Here is a 15,944-nt window from a genome sequence, read left to right on the forward strand (position 1 = left end):
GCTGTCTCTCTGTCCTCTCTGGCCATAGGATAACCCGTTCCCCCTCCTCCATCTCTTTGAACCGTGTCACAGGTATCGCCCCCCTTCTTGTCCTTGCCCCAGCTGCTGTGCCCCCACTTGACCCCTCTCCCCCTCGGCTGGCCTCCTGGCCTCCGAGGTCACTGCGCTCGCACACTGCCACTGCCGCGCTTCCAAGCAGGGGTAGCTGCTGCCCTCACTGCGGGCTCGCACTGCCCGGCCTCTGGGCACTGTCTGCTGAGCTGCGCTGCGTTGCGCTGGCTGGGCGCTGCGCTGTCTGCCGCTGGGGCTGCAGTGGTTGGGAGTGGGATCTGGGGACACAGGTGGGTATGGGGGTTGCTGAGCGACCCTCCAGGTGAGTCTGCAGGTGGTGGGAGCCTGGAGCCTGGGAGGGACGCTTCCTCTCCCACCACCTGCTTCAACCCTTCCTTCTCTCCTTCCAGATCCAGAAGATGAAAGAAGGAAGTAACCAGTCCTTTTGCCCCTTCTTCCCCATCCTGATAGTGACACCTTTAGCCAGAGCTGTGGCACAGACCCCACACCCGTCCCCCTCGACATTCTTGTTTATAAGCACAATGTCCCCTTCCCTTTGCCTCCCCACCCAGCCACCCACCTCCCTCTTTCCCTGTAAAAACCTCCCTTCCCCAGCCACGTGGGGCTTGCAGGGACAAGGCGACCGACTGAGCTGAGCTGCTTATTTATTGAAAATAAATGACAGAAAAGTCTGGCCTTGCCTCCATGCACATCTTGGGCCTACTCGAGCCCCTGGGGACAAGCATCTTAGTGTCATGCAGTCCAGAAAGCAGCCGTCTGTCCAGGACGCACATGTGGAGGAAGGCTCCACGCCACCACCCACAGCTTGGCTGGGACTAGGGGAGGGGCCGGTAGTCTGGTTGGGGAACAGGGGCACCAGGGTGGGACCCAGGAGGCAGCATAGCAGCCAGAGAGCCGCAGGGCTGAGCCTGCACCTTTGGTTCAGGAGGGAGCTGGGACCCTCACCCATGTCATCCTGGGGAGCAGAAGGCCCAGCCACTCCCGGGAGGAGGCCCTGGCAGGGCGGTGTGGCCCTGTCCCCTAACCCCAGGCTGAGAGAGAAGGAAAGGCTCCATCCCGAGAGCCCCAGAGCCTAGGCCTCCTGGCTCTGCAGTGGAGAAAGGCAGTCTCCCCGAGGGTGGGGCTGGCCCTCAGCTGTCCTTGATGTCCCCGATGTCCCTGAGCGGCGCCTCGTCCAAGAGGCTGCGCACCTGCTCCAGACTCTCTGCCTGGCGGATCTGCTCCAGGCGCACCTGCGGGCCGTGAGGAGAGCAGAGGCCCGCGGTGGGCAAATGTAGCCCCGCCCCCCATCCCGTAGTGACACCAGGTTCAAGGAAGAAAGGGGTCCTGGAAGGGCGGCCTGAGGAAGCGGGCAGGGCAGGTGGTAAATGGCACGCAGCAGGTCCGTGTGCCTGGCCGGGCTGCCCACGACAAAGATGGACACACAAAGATGGAGCTTTAACGTCTGGAGCAGGAGCTCAGAGGAAAGAACCACGCCAGCCAGGGGGAAGAGGACTCCTCTAGCTGGGGACTGTCCTTGCATGACCCAGGACACGTCACCTGGAGTCACGGCAGCTGGTGGTGAGGGGACCTGCCATACCTGCAGGGCCTGGGACAGGCGCACGAAATCCCTCTGCACCTGCTCGCTCGTCTCCAGCTCGGCCTGCAGCCGCAGCACCTTTGCCCTCTGTTCTGAGAGGAGGTCTGTGAGCTCAGCCTAGGGGACAGGATGAGGCTGGGACCTTGGGCCAGGCAGGAGGGGTGGCCCACTGGAGGGTCCCTCTACACCAGCCCCGACTGACCTCTTCTGTGGGGCCTGACCCTGGTGGCTGCCCCGAGGCTTCCTGAGGCAGACAGAGGGCAGAGGGGCTGGTTAGGGTCTCCCCCACTCTGCCACCCCTGCCCATCATCCTGCCTGGCCTTACTCTGCCTCACCTTGCTCTGTTCCTGATGGATCCGCTCCATCTCCGTCCTGAGGCTGCACAGGGAGGCTAGGAAGTCAGGCAGGGACGAGCCGTCAGGCCCACGCTCTCCTCCTCCACCAGCCCCAGCCCGCCGGCTCCAGCCATACTCACCCTCTAACACCTCTGTGTGGGAAGGAAAGAGAGAGAGGTCAAGGCTTGTTCTCGCACCATCTCTCTCCCCTCCTGGCACCCAGGTGGTCCCCTGTGGGGAGGCCAACCCCCCGAGAGCAGGAGTGAGGGAGCTCATCTCTCCACTCACCTGTCTCCTCCCGCTGCACCCTCAGCTGCCCCTCCAGGCTGGCCCTCGCCGCCGTCTCTTCCTCCAGCGCCTCCCGCAGCGTCACGATCTCAATACGAAGGCGTTCGGCCTCGTGCTCCCGGGCCCGCTGGTGGGCCCTGGCCTCCTGCCCCATGCGGAGCACCAGCTGCTTCAGCTCCTGGAAGGGCAAAGCACCTGCTGGTGTGGCAGCAGGGGTCACCAGCCGCACAGGGAGTGTGGGGAGGGGAGGAAGGGAGGAACCTGTTAAAAGGGGGACAGCCCGTCATGGGGCGAGGAGACAGCACATGACCCAGCAGTGAGCGTTCCCCAGCAAGCACACGCCCCGGCAGAGGCCCATGAGGAATGGTGCCAAGGTCCGGATTACCCTGAGCAAGATACCCTTTCCTAACGCTCAGAAACAACCAACTGCTCAGCACTCCACTGCTTAGGGAGGCATGTGCATATAAAAAATGGCACCAAAACAGAGCAGGGGTGGTCCAGTTCAGGAGGGAGGGAGCAGAGCCAAGCAGGAAGGGTCCCCGTGAGGAGATCCCAGGTGTGTTTTCAGGATGGGCAAGGGCTCCGATGACCGTCACTTTTTGTTAAAATCCTCACCCGAAGACGTTTCATTGATTTTTAGAGAAACACTGACGTGAAAGAGAAACATCAACTTGTTGCCTCCCTTATGCACCCCGATTGGGGATGGAACCCGCCACCTGGGTATGTGTCCTGACCAGGAGTCAAACCCACAACCTTTTCTGGTGAATGGGGCGATGCTTCGAGCCACTGACCCACCCGGCCAGGGCGACCTTCATGTTTTTAACAAATTAATAATATCAACGAAGACCATGCACAGACCGATGATGACAGCTTGTTATGAACCAAAGATTATGATGAATTCAACTTTGTGGATCTCGTGTCCCTTAAAAATAAACCAAATTACTGCTTTTACATCAAGCATTCTGTGAGCTCATTTTCTCTTCATGCCGATGCTGGCGAGGGGGCGTGGTCCCATTTTCAGGTGGGGAAACAGCCTTAGAAAAGTCAAGTGAGTCGGCCAAGGTGACGCAGAGAACACAGCAGCCTGGATCTGTCCCCCAGTCCCACAGGGAGGAAGCGCCACCAGGGTGAACCCCAGGCTCCCGGTGCCTGCACCCCCCTTACCGGCACTGAGCTGGGCATCGACTCCTCCTGGCCCTCCTGCTCCAGGACCCGGGGGGCTGGAGACTGCGGCTGCTCGGCCCGGAGCCCTTGGTTCTCCTCGGTCAGCCGCTTTACCTCGTGGCGCAGGCACTTGTGGGAGGAGGCCAGCTCTGCCTGGGGACGGAGTTAGTGCGCGCTGAGGGGACAAGCGTCGCCAGCCCCTGGGGGGACAAACCCTGACCCTCTTCCTTCACCCTTCTCAGTGACCTGCGGGTCACACAGTGGCAGCCACCAGCCATGTCGGCTGCTTTATTTGGTCCATGTTGGTTGTCGGTTTTTTTACTTTAAATTAGTTGCTAAGTCTAAAAATTGGTAGAGGACACACAAATATCTAGATTTCTGGCTTCTCTTGACAAACAGAACACCTGGCAGCACTGAGCTCGAATTCCCACGTGGCGGAGTCCAGGGAAGCCGCCCCCTGCGCACCATCTCTCGGCTCCCAGGTTGCTCCTTCCTGCCTCGCACCTGGCCCAGTTCAATCGCCGGCAGCTCTCGTCTGGTCTGGGAAGTATCTGGCCTCGCGATCCCTGCTTTTACTCCTCATGACTCTAAGCTGGGCCCACTGTCTCCATTTCACGGCGGCAAGGCTGAGGCTCCCAGCCTGTGGGATCAGCTCAAGGTCCCGCAGCAGGCGTGCCGTGGGCTCTCTCTGAACACAAGCCCCTGCTCTGGCCACGGTGCCAGGTACCCTGGAAACCCTTTCACCCTCTTGGCACCAACTCCAGGTGCAGCCCGCGCAGGACAGGTGCCTCAACCTTCCATGTGCCCCCCTCAACCAATTCCCATCACACTCCCCTCCCTCCTGCCCCAGCGCCCAAGCCCTCACCATCTGCAGCTGAACCCGCTCCTGAGCCTGGCTCACGGTCCCCTGCAGGGTCTGCAGCAGCTGCTCTGAGTTCTGGACCTGCGCCAGGAGCACCTGCATCTGTGGGTGGCAGGGGGCAAGGGTGAGGTTGGGGCCCAGGAGGAGGCATGCAGCCAGAGGCCCTGCTGGGCTGGAGCAGAGGCCGGACCCACCTGCTTGGCACAGTCCTCATTGCTTCGCCTCAGGCCCTCTTGCAGCTCATCCCGCTCACGGCTGATGCTCTCCAGGTCCTTCTGCAGCTGCCGCCCCTGCCACAGACCCCGCCTCAGTCTCAACCTCCAGGGAGGCCTCCCCTCACCATGCCTCTTATGCCGAGGGCCCCCCCCCCTTCTTTTGGCATCTCAGTAGGTGGTGCCATTATCCTCACAGTTGCTCAAGCCCAAAGCCCAGGAATTGATGCTGACTCTTCTCTTTTTTCCACTCCCAAGTCCAACCCACCAGCAGGCCCTGCCAATCTGCCTCCAAAGTAGATTCCACATCCACGTCTCCTTATCTCTGCTGCCATCTCCTGGTCCCAGTCACAACCTTCTTCTAAACTATGTCAAGGCCCTAGCTTGGCTCAGTGGACAGAGCATTGGCCTGCGGACTGAAGGGTCCCAGGTTCAATTCCCGTCAAGGTCACATGCCAGGGTTGCGGGCTCAATCCCCAGGAGGGATCATGCAGGAGGCAGCCGATCAATGATTCTCTCTCACTGATGTTTCTATCTCTCCCTCTCCCTTCCTCTGAAATCAATAAAAAACACACACAAAAAAAACTATGTCAAGCACCTCCAACTGGCCAGCCCGCCTCTCCTGTTGCCCTCCCCCCACTACAGCCCGTTCCTACACTGAGGCCCAAGTGGTCTGTTGAAGCCTAAAGCAGAGCAGGCACTCCGTGGTTTACACCCCTCAGAGGCCTCCCACTGCTCCTTGTCTGAAACACTCCGTGCACTGAGGCTGACCTCCTGATGGCTGCCTTCCTTTCCGATCTCCTCTCTCTTCTCCCTCTCGGTGGCCTTCCTGGGCCTCAGACACACCATGGTCTATCCATCCTCAGGGCCTCTGAACTTCAGTGCCTTCTGCCCCCACTCTTCGAGGAGTGCTCTCTGTCACCATCCAGGTGAGTCTCCAGCACTGCATGGCCTGTCCTTTGTCCTGGGCCTCACCCGGGGACACTGACCTCCCGACGTGTCCACGTGCATGTGTGGCCTGGCTCCCTCACTTGGTGGAAGCGCCGGGAGGGAGGGAGTTTTCTCCTCTCTGTGGATCCCCAGCTCTGGCTCAGCCTGGGCCCAGTAGGTGCTCAGTAAGTACTGGTGCAAGGAGAGGCGGACGCACGCAGGCAGACAGGCACCCTACCACTCCACTCACCTCCATTTGCAACTGCTCCCACTGGGTGTCTGGGACAAGCTGGTAACCAGGAGGGGGCAGGTAGATGCCCTCAGGGACCAGGGTGCCCGTGGACACCAGAGAGGCCGTCTCTTCCTGCTCGGGGCTCAGGCCCTGGCGGCCGCGGGGCAGGGAGGTGCTGCTGCCGGGCCCACCGCCGAGGGAGAAGGAGGAGATGGAGGCGCTGTCATCACAGTTGTGGGCGAAGGCCTCGGCCGCTGCACCCCCATCTCCGCTCAGCTCCTCGAGAGGCTCCAGCGGGGGAGACAGGTCCCGGGAGAGAGGCAGCAACTCCGTGGAGCCATGCAGGGAAGGGGGGTGCCGGGGACGTCCCTAGGGAAGGGGGTCAGGGAAGAGGCTGGGGGACAGGGTCCTGCAACGCCCCTCTTCCCTCAGTGCCCCCTGGCCTCCCCTCACCTGGATCTCTTGAATCAGCTCCTCCGCCCTCAGCAGCTTTGCCTTCAGCTCCTCTATCTCCTGCTCCATGGGCAGCACGATCTCTCGCAGCTTCTCCGAGTCCTCATGGGCCTGAAGAAAGGGGGGGCGGGGGAGGGAGTTGGGCAGCGACAGTCACCCTCCCAACTGCAGGAACCCTCAGGTCTGTTCAGAGCTTTCTTTCCAAGTACATCAGCCCCTCTAATCCTCCCAAGAAAGCCCTGTCCACCCCCATCTGAGATCACAGAGGGTCTGGAGCTCAGACCTGCCCCAGGGCACGTGGTAGGTAAAGGGGCCACAGTCACAACTATCTTCCCACCTGCTCACCATATTTCCTCCCCAATATCCAGTTTCCTTTTATCACAGAAACTAACATTTAATTTGGGCACATAGCCTCTTTCTAGAATACATCCACATTTCTCAGCTCCCCTGTAACTAAGCATGGCCACATGACTAAGTTTCAGCTAAGGAGATGGAGGCAGGTGCCATGTGCAACTTCAGGGCAACTCCTTAAAGGGAGGGTGTGCGTTCCCCCACCCCCTCCTCCTCGCTGGCTAGAATGTGGACAGGGCGGGCACTCAAGCAGGCATCTTGGACATGAGGCAGTAAGCGACCTATGGCTACACAGCAACACAGAAGGAGCCCGAGTTCCTAATGACATTTTAAAAAATTCTTGTAAGAGTTTATGTGAGCCAAACTGATGACATACACTGGGGAGCAAGATCTCAATCGCTCTGGAGAACAACAGCTCTACAGCTTCCCTAAGAGCTGAGCTGCCATTTCAGCCCTGGAAACGTCTACCTCTGGACCTTGAGAAAATAAACATCTATCTTATTTAAGTCACTGCTGACTTGGGTGTCCAAACCTCATCCTAACTAATATGCCCTCCCACACTCCAGTCACCACCGTATTGCTGGCTATTCCTTTTTGGTCTCTTTTCAAGTTTGGGGTCCTGCTGAGCACAACAGCTCCAGGAGGGTGAACCCTGGCCCCTCTCTCCTAGGACAGCCAACTCTAACCACGTCACCACATTTCATCTCCCACGAGTGCTCGGTCAGCGAGAACGGCCCTGCTGCCTGGCTGGCGTGCGGGTCAGTGGTGACAGCATCGGCCCATGGACCAAAGGGTCTCAGGTTCGATTCCGAATCGGGGCACATACCCGGGCTGCGGACCTGATCCCCAGTCAGGGTGTGTGTGGAAGGCAACCGATGGATGTTTCTCTGTCACACTGATGTCTCTCTCTCTAAAAAAAAAATAAATATATCAATAAAAACAATAATAAAAAAAACACAACAAGCTCAGTCTAACCCTCCAAATCTCATGTGAACCATGGCAACAGGCAGGGTAAGCCTGTGTGGCCCAAACAAAACACTCTGGGTCCCATCCGAAGCCTTGGAATCCACACTCTGCAGACCCCAGGGTGTGGCCTGACCGTGGCCTCGTGCAGGAGCTGGGCCGGGACTGGAACTGCCTGACGCCAGGCCTGCGGCCCCTCCCACGTCCCAGGTGGCTCTCCGTCAGCAGAGCCCGCTCCTTCCCCACCCTGGGTAACTGCTCCTGCAGGAACACCCCGCATGCAAGCCGCAGCCTCTGCTGGGAAGGTGTGGGTTAGACACCTTCACTTCTTGGGCTCCTGTTTTGACCTCTGTCTGTCTAACCGGGCGACTGACTCGACCTCCCTGAGCCTCGGTTTCCTCATGCATAAAATGAGCTAAGTACCTACCTCACAGGGCTGCTGTGAGGATCAAGTGAGGTAACGATGTGAACCTGCTTTGAAAGATGAAGAATTTGGTAATATGTGCTTCCTACTATTATTAATAACGAAAACAACATTAAAGGAAGTGATATGCTATTTTCAGAACAAAAACTTTACAATCAGATGGCTTCGATTTTTAAGTCCCAAATCTCCTGTGTGCAAAACCTGGGGAGAATTATTGAACTTCTCTAAACCTTATCTTACTCATCTGTTAAATGGATCAATGGACCTAGTTTTCAGGGGAAAGACTAGGGAGCCTGAATCTGTCCAGCAGTTATCAGAGTGCCTAGTGCTGGAGAGGTATCCTTCAGGGTTAGCTCCCTTTCCCTACATGACTGTCCTTCATGTTGGAGGTAAGTGAACATAGTAAAGCCACCAGTAAGCGGCAGGCCAAGACCCTGCTAAGTGTAGAACTAGCATCTGCGATACCTAGAATGATGACTGGGTGCCCTGCTCCCCATGATCTGGGAGTGGCACACCAGCACCCCTCTGTCCCACGGCCACCCGTGGGGTCAGGGGGAGGCTATCCCAAACCCAACCTTTTCCATCTGCTTCTCCAAGGAGTCCAGGGGGTGAGCCCGGGACAGCAGCTGCTTCAGGCGGCCCAGCTCCCGCTCCTTCTCCTCGCAGTCCTGCTGCTGCTGCTGCCGCTCCTGCTTCAGAGAAGTGATCTGGGCTTCGTAGCTGCTGATGGAGTCTGGCAGGGCAGGAAGGCGGAGGAGAGGAGGGTCAGTGCGCGGGGCTCCCCAGCACTAACGCACTGGGCGAGGCAGTTTACCACGGTGACGACACTAAGGCGGTGGGCCTGTGGAGAGATGGCCCTGGACAGTGTTAGCCTCTCCGCATCCGTGTCCTCAGCTGCGAAATGGGGACACTAATGACTCCCCCACTGGGTTGCCGAAAGATCAAAGATCACATCTGCTGGGTGTTACACATGATGCTGAGGATATGATACCTGGCCCACATATAGACCAGTAATGGCTTATACAGATAGGTATCAACATACACCAACAAAAATCATATCTAACATAATATTTTTACCTGTGATTTTCACACTTATTTTAGTGTGTACTAACATTAGAAGTAAATATTCTGCCAAATCCAAAGTTCAGCCAATAGTCAGGCAGCACAACTTTCTCAGGAGAAGGAATGAGAGTATGAGAAGAGTTCCAGTCACTGTTGAACAAAGCTGGAATGATCCATAATAGACAACTGGTCTGTTAACCTTTTTTGTCATTGTGTATAATTCACATCTCAGTAGAAAGGCTAACAAATATTTTTAAAAATATATTTTTATTGATTTCAGAGAGGAAGGGAGAGAGAGAAAGAGAATCATTGATTGGCTGCCTCCTGCATGCCCCCTACTGGGGATCAAGCCGGCAACCCAGGCACGTGCCCTTGACCGGAATCGAACCCAAGACCCTTCAGTCCGTAGGCCAATGCTCTATCCAAACCAGTTAGGGCGAAAGGCTAACATATTTTAAGTGCCTCAGGTTTTAAGGATTCTGCAGGGGAAAAAAGAACATCCTTCAGTTTAGAACCTACAAAAGCTTGTTTATTTTGATTAATGTACTTTTTAAAATATATATTTTATTGATTTTTACAGAGAGGAAGGGAGTGGGACAGAGAGTTAGAAACATCGATGAGAGAGAAACATCGATCAGCTGCCTCCTGCACACCTCCCACTGGGGATGTGCCCGCAACCAAGGTACATGCCCTTGACCGGAATCGAACCTGGGACCCTTCAGTCCGCAGGCCAACACTCTATCCACTGAGCCAAACGAGTTAGAGCTAATGTACTTTTATTTACTTACTTTTATTAATGTACTTTTTATTTCATGGTGTGAACTAAGTTATTGCTTACAAAAATTTGTAATATATCCTGAGCCTGGCCAATGTTGCTCAGTGGTTGAGCATCAACCCATGAACCAGGTCACAGTTCAATTCCCGGTTGGGTCACACCCCCAGGGGGGTTGTGTAGGAGGCAGCCAATTGATGATTCTCTCTCATCATTGGTTTCTCTCTCTCTCTCCCTTCCTCGCTCTAAAATCATCCTACCTAATAAAACAGTAATATGCTAATTGACCTACCTTCGCTATGCCCACAGCCAATTAGGGCGCTATGCAAATTAACCCAGTAAAGATGGCAGCCCCCACACGCTGCCCCACCCCCCATCACCGCGGGAACCTGGACCGGCGGGAGGCCCCGGGGCCTCCCGCTGCTCCCATCGCTGAGCGGCTGAGGAAACCGGGGCCAGCTGAGGGAACCAGGGCCGGCGGGAGGCGCCGGAGCCTCCCGCTGCTCCCATCGCTGCTGGCATCGTTGCTGGCAGGGGCCAAGCCCCAACCCTGAAAGAAGGCAGAAGGCGGTGGCCAGAGCCAAGGCCTGGGTCCCCGGTGCCGGCGGAAAACTGGTGCAGGCAGCCAGGTGAATGAAGGTCTATTACATGAATCTTCGTGCAATGGGCTTCTAGTAAAAAATAAAAAAAGCACATTTGACTGACTTAGAAAAAAAAAAATAAATAAAAAATAAAAATAAAAAAAAATAAAAAAAGAATAAATTGCCGAGACGGGTTTGGCTCAGTGGATAGAGCGTCGGTCTGCGGACTGAAAGATCCCAGGTTCGATTCCGGTCAAGGGCATGTACCTTGGTTGCGGGCACATCCCCGGTAGGGGGTATGCAAGAGGCAGCTGGTCGATGTTTCTCTCTCATCGATGTTTCTAGCTCTCCGTCCCTCTCCTTTCCTCTCTGTAAAAAAATCAATAAAAATATATTTAAAAAAAAAAAAAGAATAAATTTATAATATATCCTCTTGGAAAAAAAAAAAGGTTTTGCTGCCAGACCACCTGGGTTCAGATCTGTAGCTTTCCAACTGCATAACCTTGGGTAAGTTATCTAACCGCCCTGGGCCTCAGCGCTTCCTCTGTAAAATGGAGATAGATAATAGTTCCTACTTCATAGAAATTGCTATAAAGGTTAAATACTCATAAAGCACTTAGCTCAGAACCTGGCATATATGTGTTAGCCACTATTATAAACGTTGTTATGATATGTTCAATAAATGTTTGCATTATTATCACTGTCATTATGATGATGATTTAGAATAGTTTTTCTTATAGGGACAGAAAGTTTCCTTTAAAATAAATGTATGTAAGCCCTAGCCTGTTTGGCTCAGTGGATAGAGCATCAGCCTGTGGAATGAAGAGTCCCAGGTTCAATTCCGGTCAAGGGCATGTAACTCAGTTGCAGGTTAGATCCCCAGCCCTGGTTGGGGTACATGCAGGAAGCAACCAATCAATGTGTCTCTCTCACATCAATGTTTCTCTCTCTTTCTGTCTCTCCCAATCCCTTCCACTCCCTGTAGAAATCAATGGAGCCCTAGCTGGTTTGGCTCAGTGGATAGAGCGTCAGCCTGCGGATTGAAGGGTCTTGGGTTCGATCCCGGTAAAGGGCACATATTCGGGTTGCGGGCTCGATCCCCAGTAGGGGGTGTGCAGGAGGCAGCTGATCAATGATTCTCTTCATCATTAATGTTTCTATCTCTCCCTCCCTCTCCCTTCCTCTCTGAAATCAATAAAAAAAAAAAAATGTTAAAAAAAAGAATCTTAAAAAAAAAAAAAGCTTCCTAAAAATAAATAAATAAAATAAAATAAAAATCAATGGAAAAATATCCTCGGGTGAGGATTAATAAATTAAATGTATGTACTTTTTTAAAAAAGTGGACCTATTTAAAGAACAAATAGTAAGCAGATAACAGGGCAAGTCATACAAGGAGACAACCACGTTGCAGAGGTAGTATGTGGACGCCTGAGATGTGGGAAATACAGCCCCAGAAGTCTGGAGGTGGAGCAGCTGTTGGAAAAGCAAGTGACACGGTGGGGTGGGAATTTTAGAAAGTGTACTCTGGCCCTGACCGGTTTGTCTCAGTGGATAGAGCGTCGGCCTGCAGACTGAAGGGTCCCAGGTTCGAGTCCGGTCAAGGGCATGTACCTTGGTGCAGGCACATCCCCAGTAGGGGGTGTGCAGGAGGCAGCTGATCGATGTTTCTCTCTCATCGATGTTTCTAACTCTCTATCCCTCTCCCTTCCTCTGTTAAAAATCAATAAAATATATTTTTTAAAAAAAGTGTACTCTGACCCAACTAGAGTGGCTCAGTGGTTGAGCATTGACCTATGAAGCAGGAGGTCACGGTTTGATTCCCAATCAGGGCACATGCCCAGGTTGTGGGCTCAATCCCCAGTGGGAGGCGTGCAGGAGGCAGCCACTCAATGATTCTCTCTCATCATTGATGCTTCTATCTCTCTCTCCCTTCCTCCCTGAAATCAATATAATCAATAAAAATATAGTTAAAAAAAGAAAGTGTACTCTGGAAGTCAATGTCAAGGCCAGGTTATAGAAAGAGACCTGTGAGAAGGCTGGGGTAACAGTCCAAGGGAGTTGTCCAGAGCTTGGCTGTGGGAGCAGAGTGGGGGACAGGACTGGAAGCTATTTCAGAGACTGGCCTCTGACTAGAGGAGAAGGGGGAAACAGAAAAAGAAGCTACGGGATCTGGGGCAATGGATGGTGCTGCATCCCAAGTACATACAGGGAAGTCAATGCACGTGTGTGTGTGGTAGGGGCAGGTGCGGATGTAAGGGTGCGTGGGGAAGGGAGGAAACCAGAAACCAGAGGGTTAGACTCCAAAGAGACAGGGCCCAACGCTGAGTCAGGAGCCCAGAGGCTCAAATGAAGGAGCTTCAGGGAATGGAGAAGTTGCTCATCTTCAGGGCTGATCAGTGAGGGACAAGAAATGACAGGGGGCAAGGGAACAGGTAGAGGTCAGAGCTACACTTAGCTGGAACTGCCAGCTGCTGCCTGCACAGGCAGTGCCACTGTGCAAATCAGACAAGGGTGCCCTTCCTAAGGCCCATAGGCCTGCCCTGGGCTAGGCTGCCCTGCTAACTTACCCCCCGCCCCATAGAGGGACCCCTTGACCCTCTTCTGGTCATGCACTCCCCTCTATGGCGCTGATGGAGAGTCTGCGAAGAGACCCTGACTCACCTTTCAGGATGGCCTGCAGGGAAGCAACCTCCTCCTGGCACTGCCGCTGCACCGCAGCCACAGCCTCGGCCTTCGTGCTCTCGCTCACCTCGGCCACAGCCTTCATGGTCTCCATTTCTGCCAGGGCGCCTGCCAGCTCGGCTCGAAGTCGGCAGAGTTCCCCTGACTCAGCCTCGGCCTTGGCGCCCTCCTGGGGCTGGGGATCAAGCACTGTGGGGAACAAGAATCAGCCTCTCTTCCCATCACTCCAGAACCCCCAATAACCCAGGCCACCACACCCCAAAGTCCAGCAACCCGGCACTACCGCAACCACGGTCCCCGCCCCTTCCCCAGACCCGCCTCGCTCACCTGGCCCCGCCTTCTTCCCACCTAATTCGACTGGTAGCGTATAGTCCCGCCTCCTCCCAATCCACGGTTCACCCAATCCTCTTTCCTCTGACATGACCCCGCCCCTCCGACGTCCCCGCCCCTTGCCCACCTGGCCCCGCCCACACCTCCTCACGGGGCCCCACCTCCCAGGTGGTCCTACCCCGGGAATCGCCAGGCCACGCCCACCCGCCGGTGTTTACAGACCCCGCCCCTTTCTCCAGTCTCCCCCCCCCCACCCCTCACCAACCCCCACCCGCCGGCTGCTGAGCTCGGCCCCGCCTCCGGCTTCCCGCCCCTCGCATGCACCGACACGTCCTCACGTACCGGTCCCCGGCCGCCGTCGCCCGCCATCCTCGCCCGCGGCCGCCGGCGCAGCTGCCGCCATTGCCTCCGCGCAAACGGCGGGATCCCGCACTCCCAGGTGACCGAGCTCACCGCTTCCGGGTCCTCTCGGCTGTTTCCGGATCCGCTCGGCTGTTTCCGGATCAGCCCTGCAGGAGGCTGAGGCTGGAGGTGGGGGAGGAATTGCCGAGCGTCGGCCGGAGAGATCCGTGGGGACGCCGGGCCGCGGTGCCAGGCCCCGCCCCTCTCCGCCTTCCTTCCTGGGGAGCGCTCTTCGAGGACACTAGTTCTTCAAAACCCCAAGTTCTTTTCACCCAAAGCTTCCTAGGGTCTCGGTGTGACCTTGGAAGCTCTGTTCAAATTACACCTCCTCGGAGGTGCCCGCCGGCCTCAGCCGAGGGTGGGCGAAGCTCTCGCGGCCTCCCGAGCCCGGAGCCGGCTCCTGGCGGGGCCCCTGCCGCCCTTCCGCCGGGGCCTGGCTCGCGTTACAGCGACTGTGGCCAGGCCTCCTGCACCCCCGCCCTCGTGGGCGTCCCTCGGGGCAGGGCTGGGTCGGCTCCACTTTTCTGGGCGCCCGCGTCCCCGCGTCGTCAGTCAGTCGTTTAAGTCTGGCGCTGGCGGTCCCCACCCCACTTTGATATTCAGCCATTCACCGCTTCCTGCTAATACCCCCTCCCCGTCCAGTGCCTCTCAAATCCCTCCTCTCCTCCCTCTGCCGTGGCCGGTCAAGCTCTCATCTGTGACATCCCCCCTTGGATGGTAACAAGAAACTCAAACTTCGGTCCAGAGCTTTGATCCCCCTTCTCGCAACCCGCTTCTCCCTCTGTAAAGCACTCTCCAGGGGCCTGGAAGTCCTGTAAACTCTACCTCCGAAGGACTGAGTTGCAGAATGTGTCCCCTTTTCTTCAGCTCCAGGTCTAAAACCCAGCCCCAGTCGCAATCACCTCTCTCCTGAACTTCCAGAATGCCTCCTAACGGCACCCCCGTGTGGCCTTGAGGCTCCTTGAGTCATTCTCAAAGCAACTAGAGCCATCTGTGAAACACATCATGTCACATCCCTGCTTAAAGTCTAGTTCAGTCCAATTTGAAAACGGGCAAAGGACGGGAATGGACATTTCGCTGATGTCACAGATGGCATATTTGCACATGGAAAGATGTTCAACATTATTAGCCATTAGGGAAACGCAAACTAAACCACAAGTAGATATCACTACACACCTCCCGGGATGGCTAAAACAGGAGAGTGAGAATACCACGTGCTGGGAAGTAGAGAGACAGAATTCCTCACATATTCCTGATGGGAATGTAAAATGGTATAGCCACTCAGTATGACAGTTTCTAACAAAACTGAACATGACCTTACTGGAACACCAAGCTTTAAACTGCAAGGTCTCGGCTCAAAAGTCACCTCCTCAGCGAGGCCTTCCCTGACCACCCCATCCAAAATAGCCATCCCCAATCACCTGTTAACCATTGGATTGCATTAGAGACTTCTCACCACCTGAAATTATTTATTGGTTAACTTGTTTATTACCTGCCCCCTCTACCCTTCTGTGGCCCCAAAACTTGAATCAAAGCTCCAGGAGATCAGGAACCTTGTCTTTCTTGTCCCCGCTCTTTCCCCAGCACCTAGCACAGTGCCTGAGAAGTAAACATCCGGGGAAATCAATGAATGAACACTCTCCTTACGGATCTCTCTGGTCTCCCTCCAATTCCCCTCCGCACTGCAGCCAGGGGGTGTTTTTAGAAAGTGCAAACCTGGCCAGGTCAATGCCTGGCTTATAAATCCCCAACAGCTCACTGCCCTCAGCAGCTTCTTGTCCTCAGGACTCCGTGTGTGTGTGTGTGTGTGTGTGTGTGTGTGTGTGTGTGTGTGTGTGTGTGGCACGGTTCCTTGGGACGGGGGTGAAATGATGACTATAAATAAAGCTCCAGTCAGCTATCAGGCTGGGGGTTTATCCTGAGGCCCTTGGAGTCCCTGAAGTCCATTGAGCAGGGGAAGCACACGACTAAGACGAAGGAAGCTCTCTCCATGGCGCGTAGGTGGGAAGCAAAGAGATAGAGGACCCCTGCCTCCCCCCCACACACACACACACAAAAGAAGGCCATTGAAATGGTTCTATTGGGAAGGGAAGAGTCCAAAAAGGGGAGAGAGTTGGTTCTGGAAATAGCTAGGCTAGAAGATGACGCGTTGGTAACCGTGCATGGCGGGAAGAGAAAAGGGAGTTTTCTTTCACGCTTCCTGACTTCCTTCCTTTATACAACAACACTTACCAAACACCTTCTGGATGT

At 55.3% G+C, this 15,944-nt stretch overlaps 1 protein-coding gene across 2 annotated transcripts; it reads right to left on the reverse strand.

Annotated features, from left to right (window-relative positions):
• Positions 1–115: 115 nt before the first annotated feature.
• On the reverse strand, positions 116–14,284 carry RABEP2 (rabaptin, RAB GTPase binding effector protein 2). Of its 2 annotated transcripts, XM_079782545.1 has the most exons (14): positions 13,635–14,284; positions 12,942–13,151; positions 8,441–8,598; positions 6,128–6,238; positions 5,693–6,043; positions 4,495–4,590; positions 4,304–4,402; positions 3,439–3,591; positions 2,275–2,452; positions 2,127–2,138; positions 1,987–2,042; positions 1,854–1,895; positions 1,652–1,768; positions 116–1,304 (listed from the first exon to the last, which is right to left on the reverse strand). In XM_079782545.1, exons 1-14 carry the CDS (start codon positions 13,693–13,695, stop codon positions 1,203–1,205), a joined length of 1,746 nt encoding a protein of 581 aa, XP_079638671.1. In that variant the 5' UTR covers positions 13,696–14,284; the 3' UTR covers positions 116–1,202. The 2 variants fall into 2 exon arrangements, with proteins under 2 accessions (XP_079638671.1, XP_079638672.1); XM_079782546.1 differs by lacking the exon at positions 1,854–1,895 and having other exon boundaries at positions 117–1,304; positions 13,635–14,283.
• Between the last annotated feature and the right edge of the window lie 1,660 nt (positions 14,285–15,944).

The sequence above is a fragment of the Cnephaeus nilssonii genome, assembly GCF_951640355.1.
Source record: "Cnephaeus nilssonii genome assembly, chromosome: 2".
NCBI classification, from domain to species: Eukaryota; Metazoa; Chordata; class Mammalia; order Chiroptera; family Vespertilionidae; genus Cnephaeus; species Cnephaeus nilssonii.

Coding starts and splice junctions, on each gene's coding strand:
- RABEP2 (XM_079782545.1), bottom strand. CDS start 13,695: ATGGCGGCAGCTGCGCCGGCGGCCGCGGGCGAGGATGGCGGGCGACGG. Junction 13,152..13,634: donor GCGACGGCGGCCGGGGACCG/GTACGTGAGGAC, acceptor TGTTCCCCACAG/TGCTTGATCCCCAGCCCCAG. Junction 6,044..6,127: donor AGCTGATTCAAGAGATCCAG/GTGAGGGGAGGC, acceptor CCCCTTCCCTAG/GGACGTCCCCGGCACCCCCC.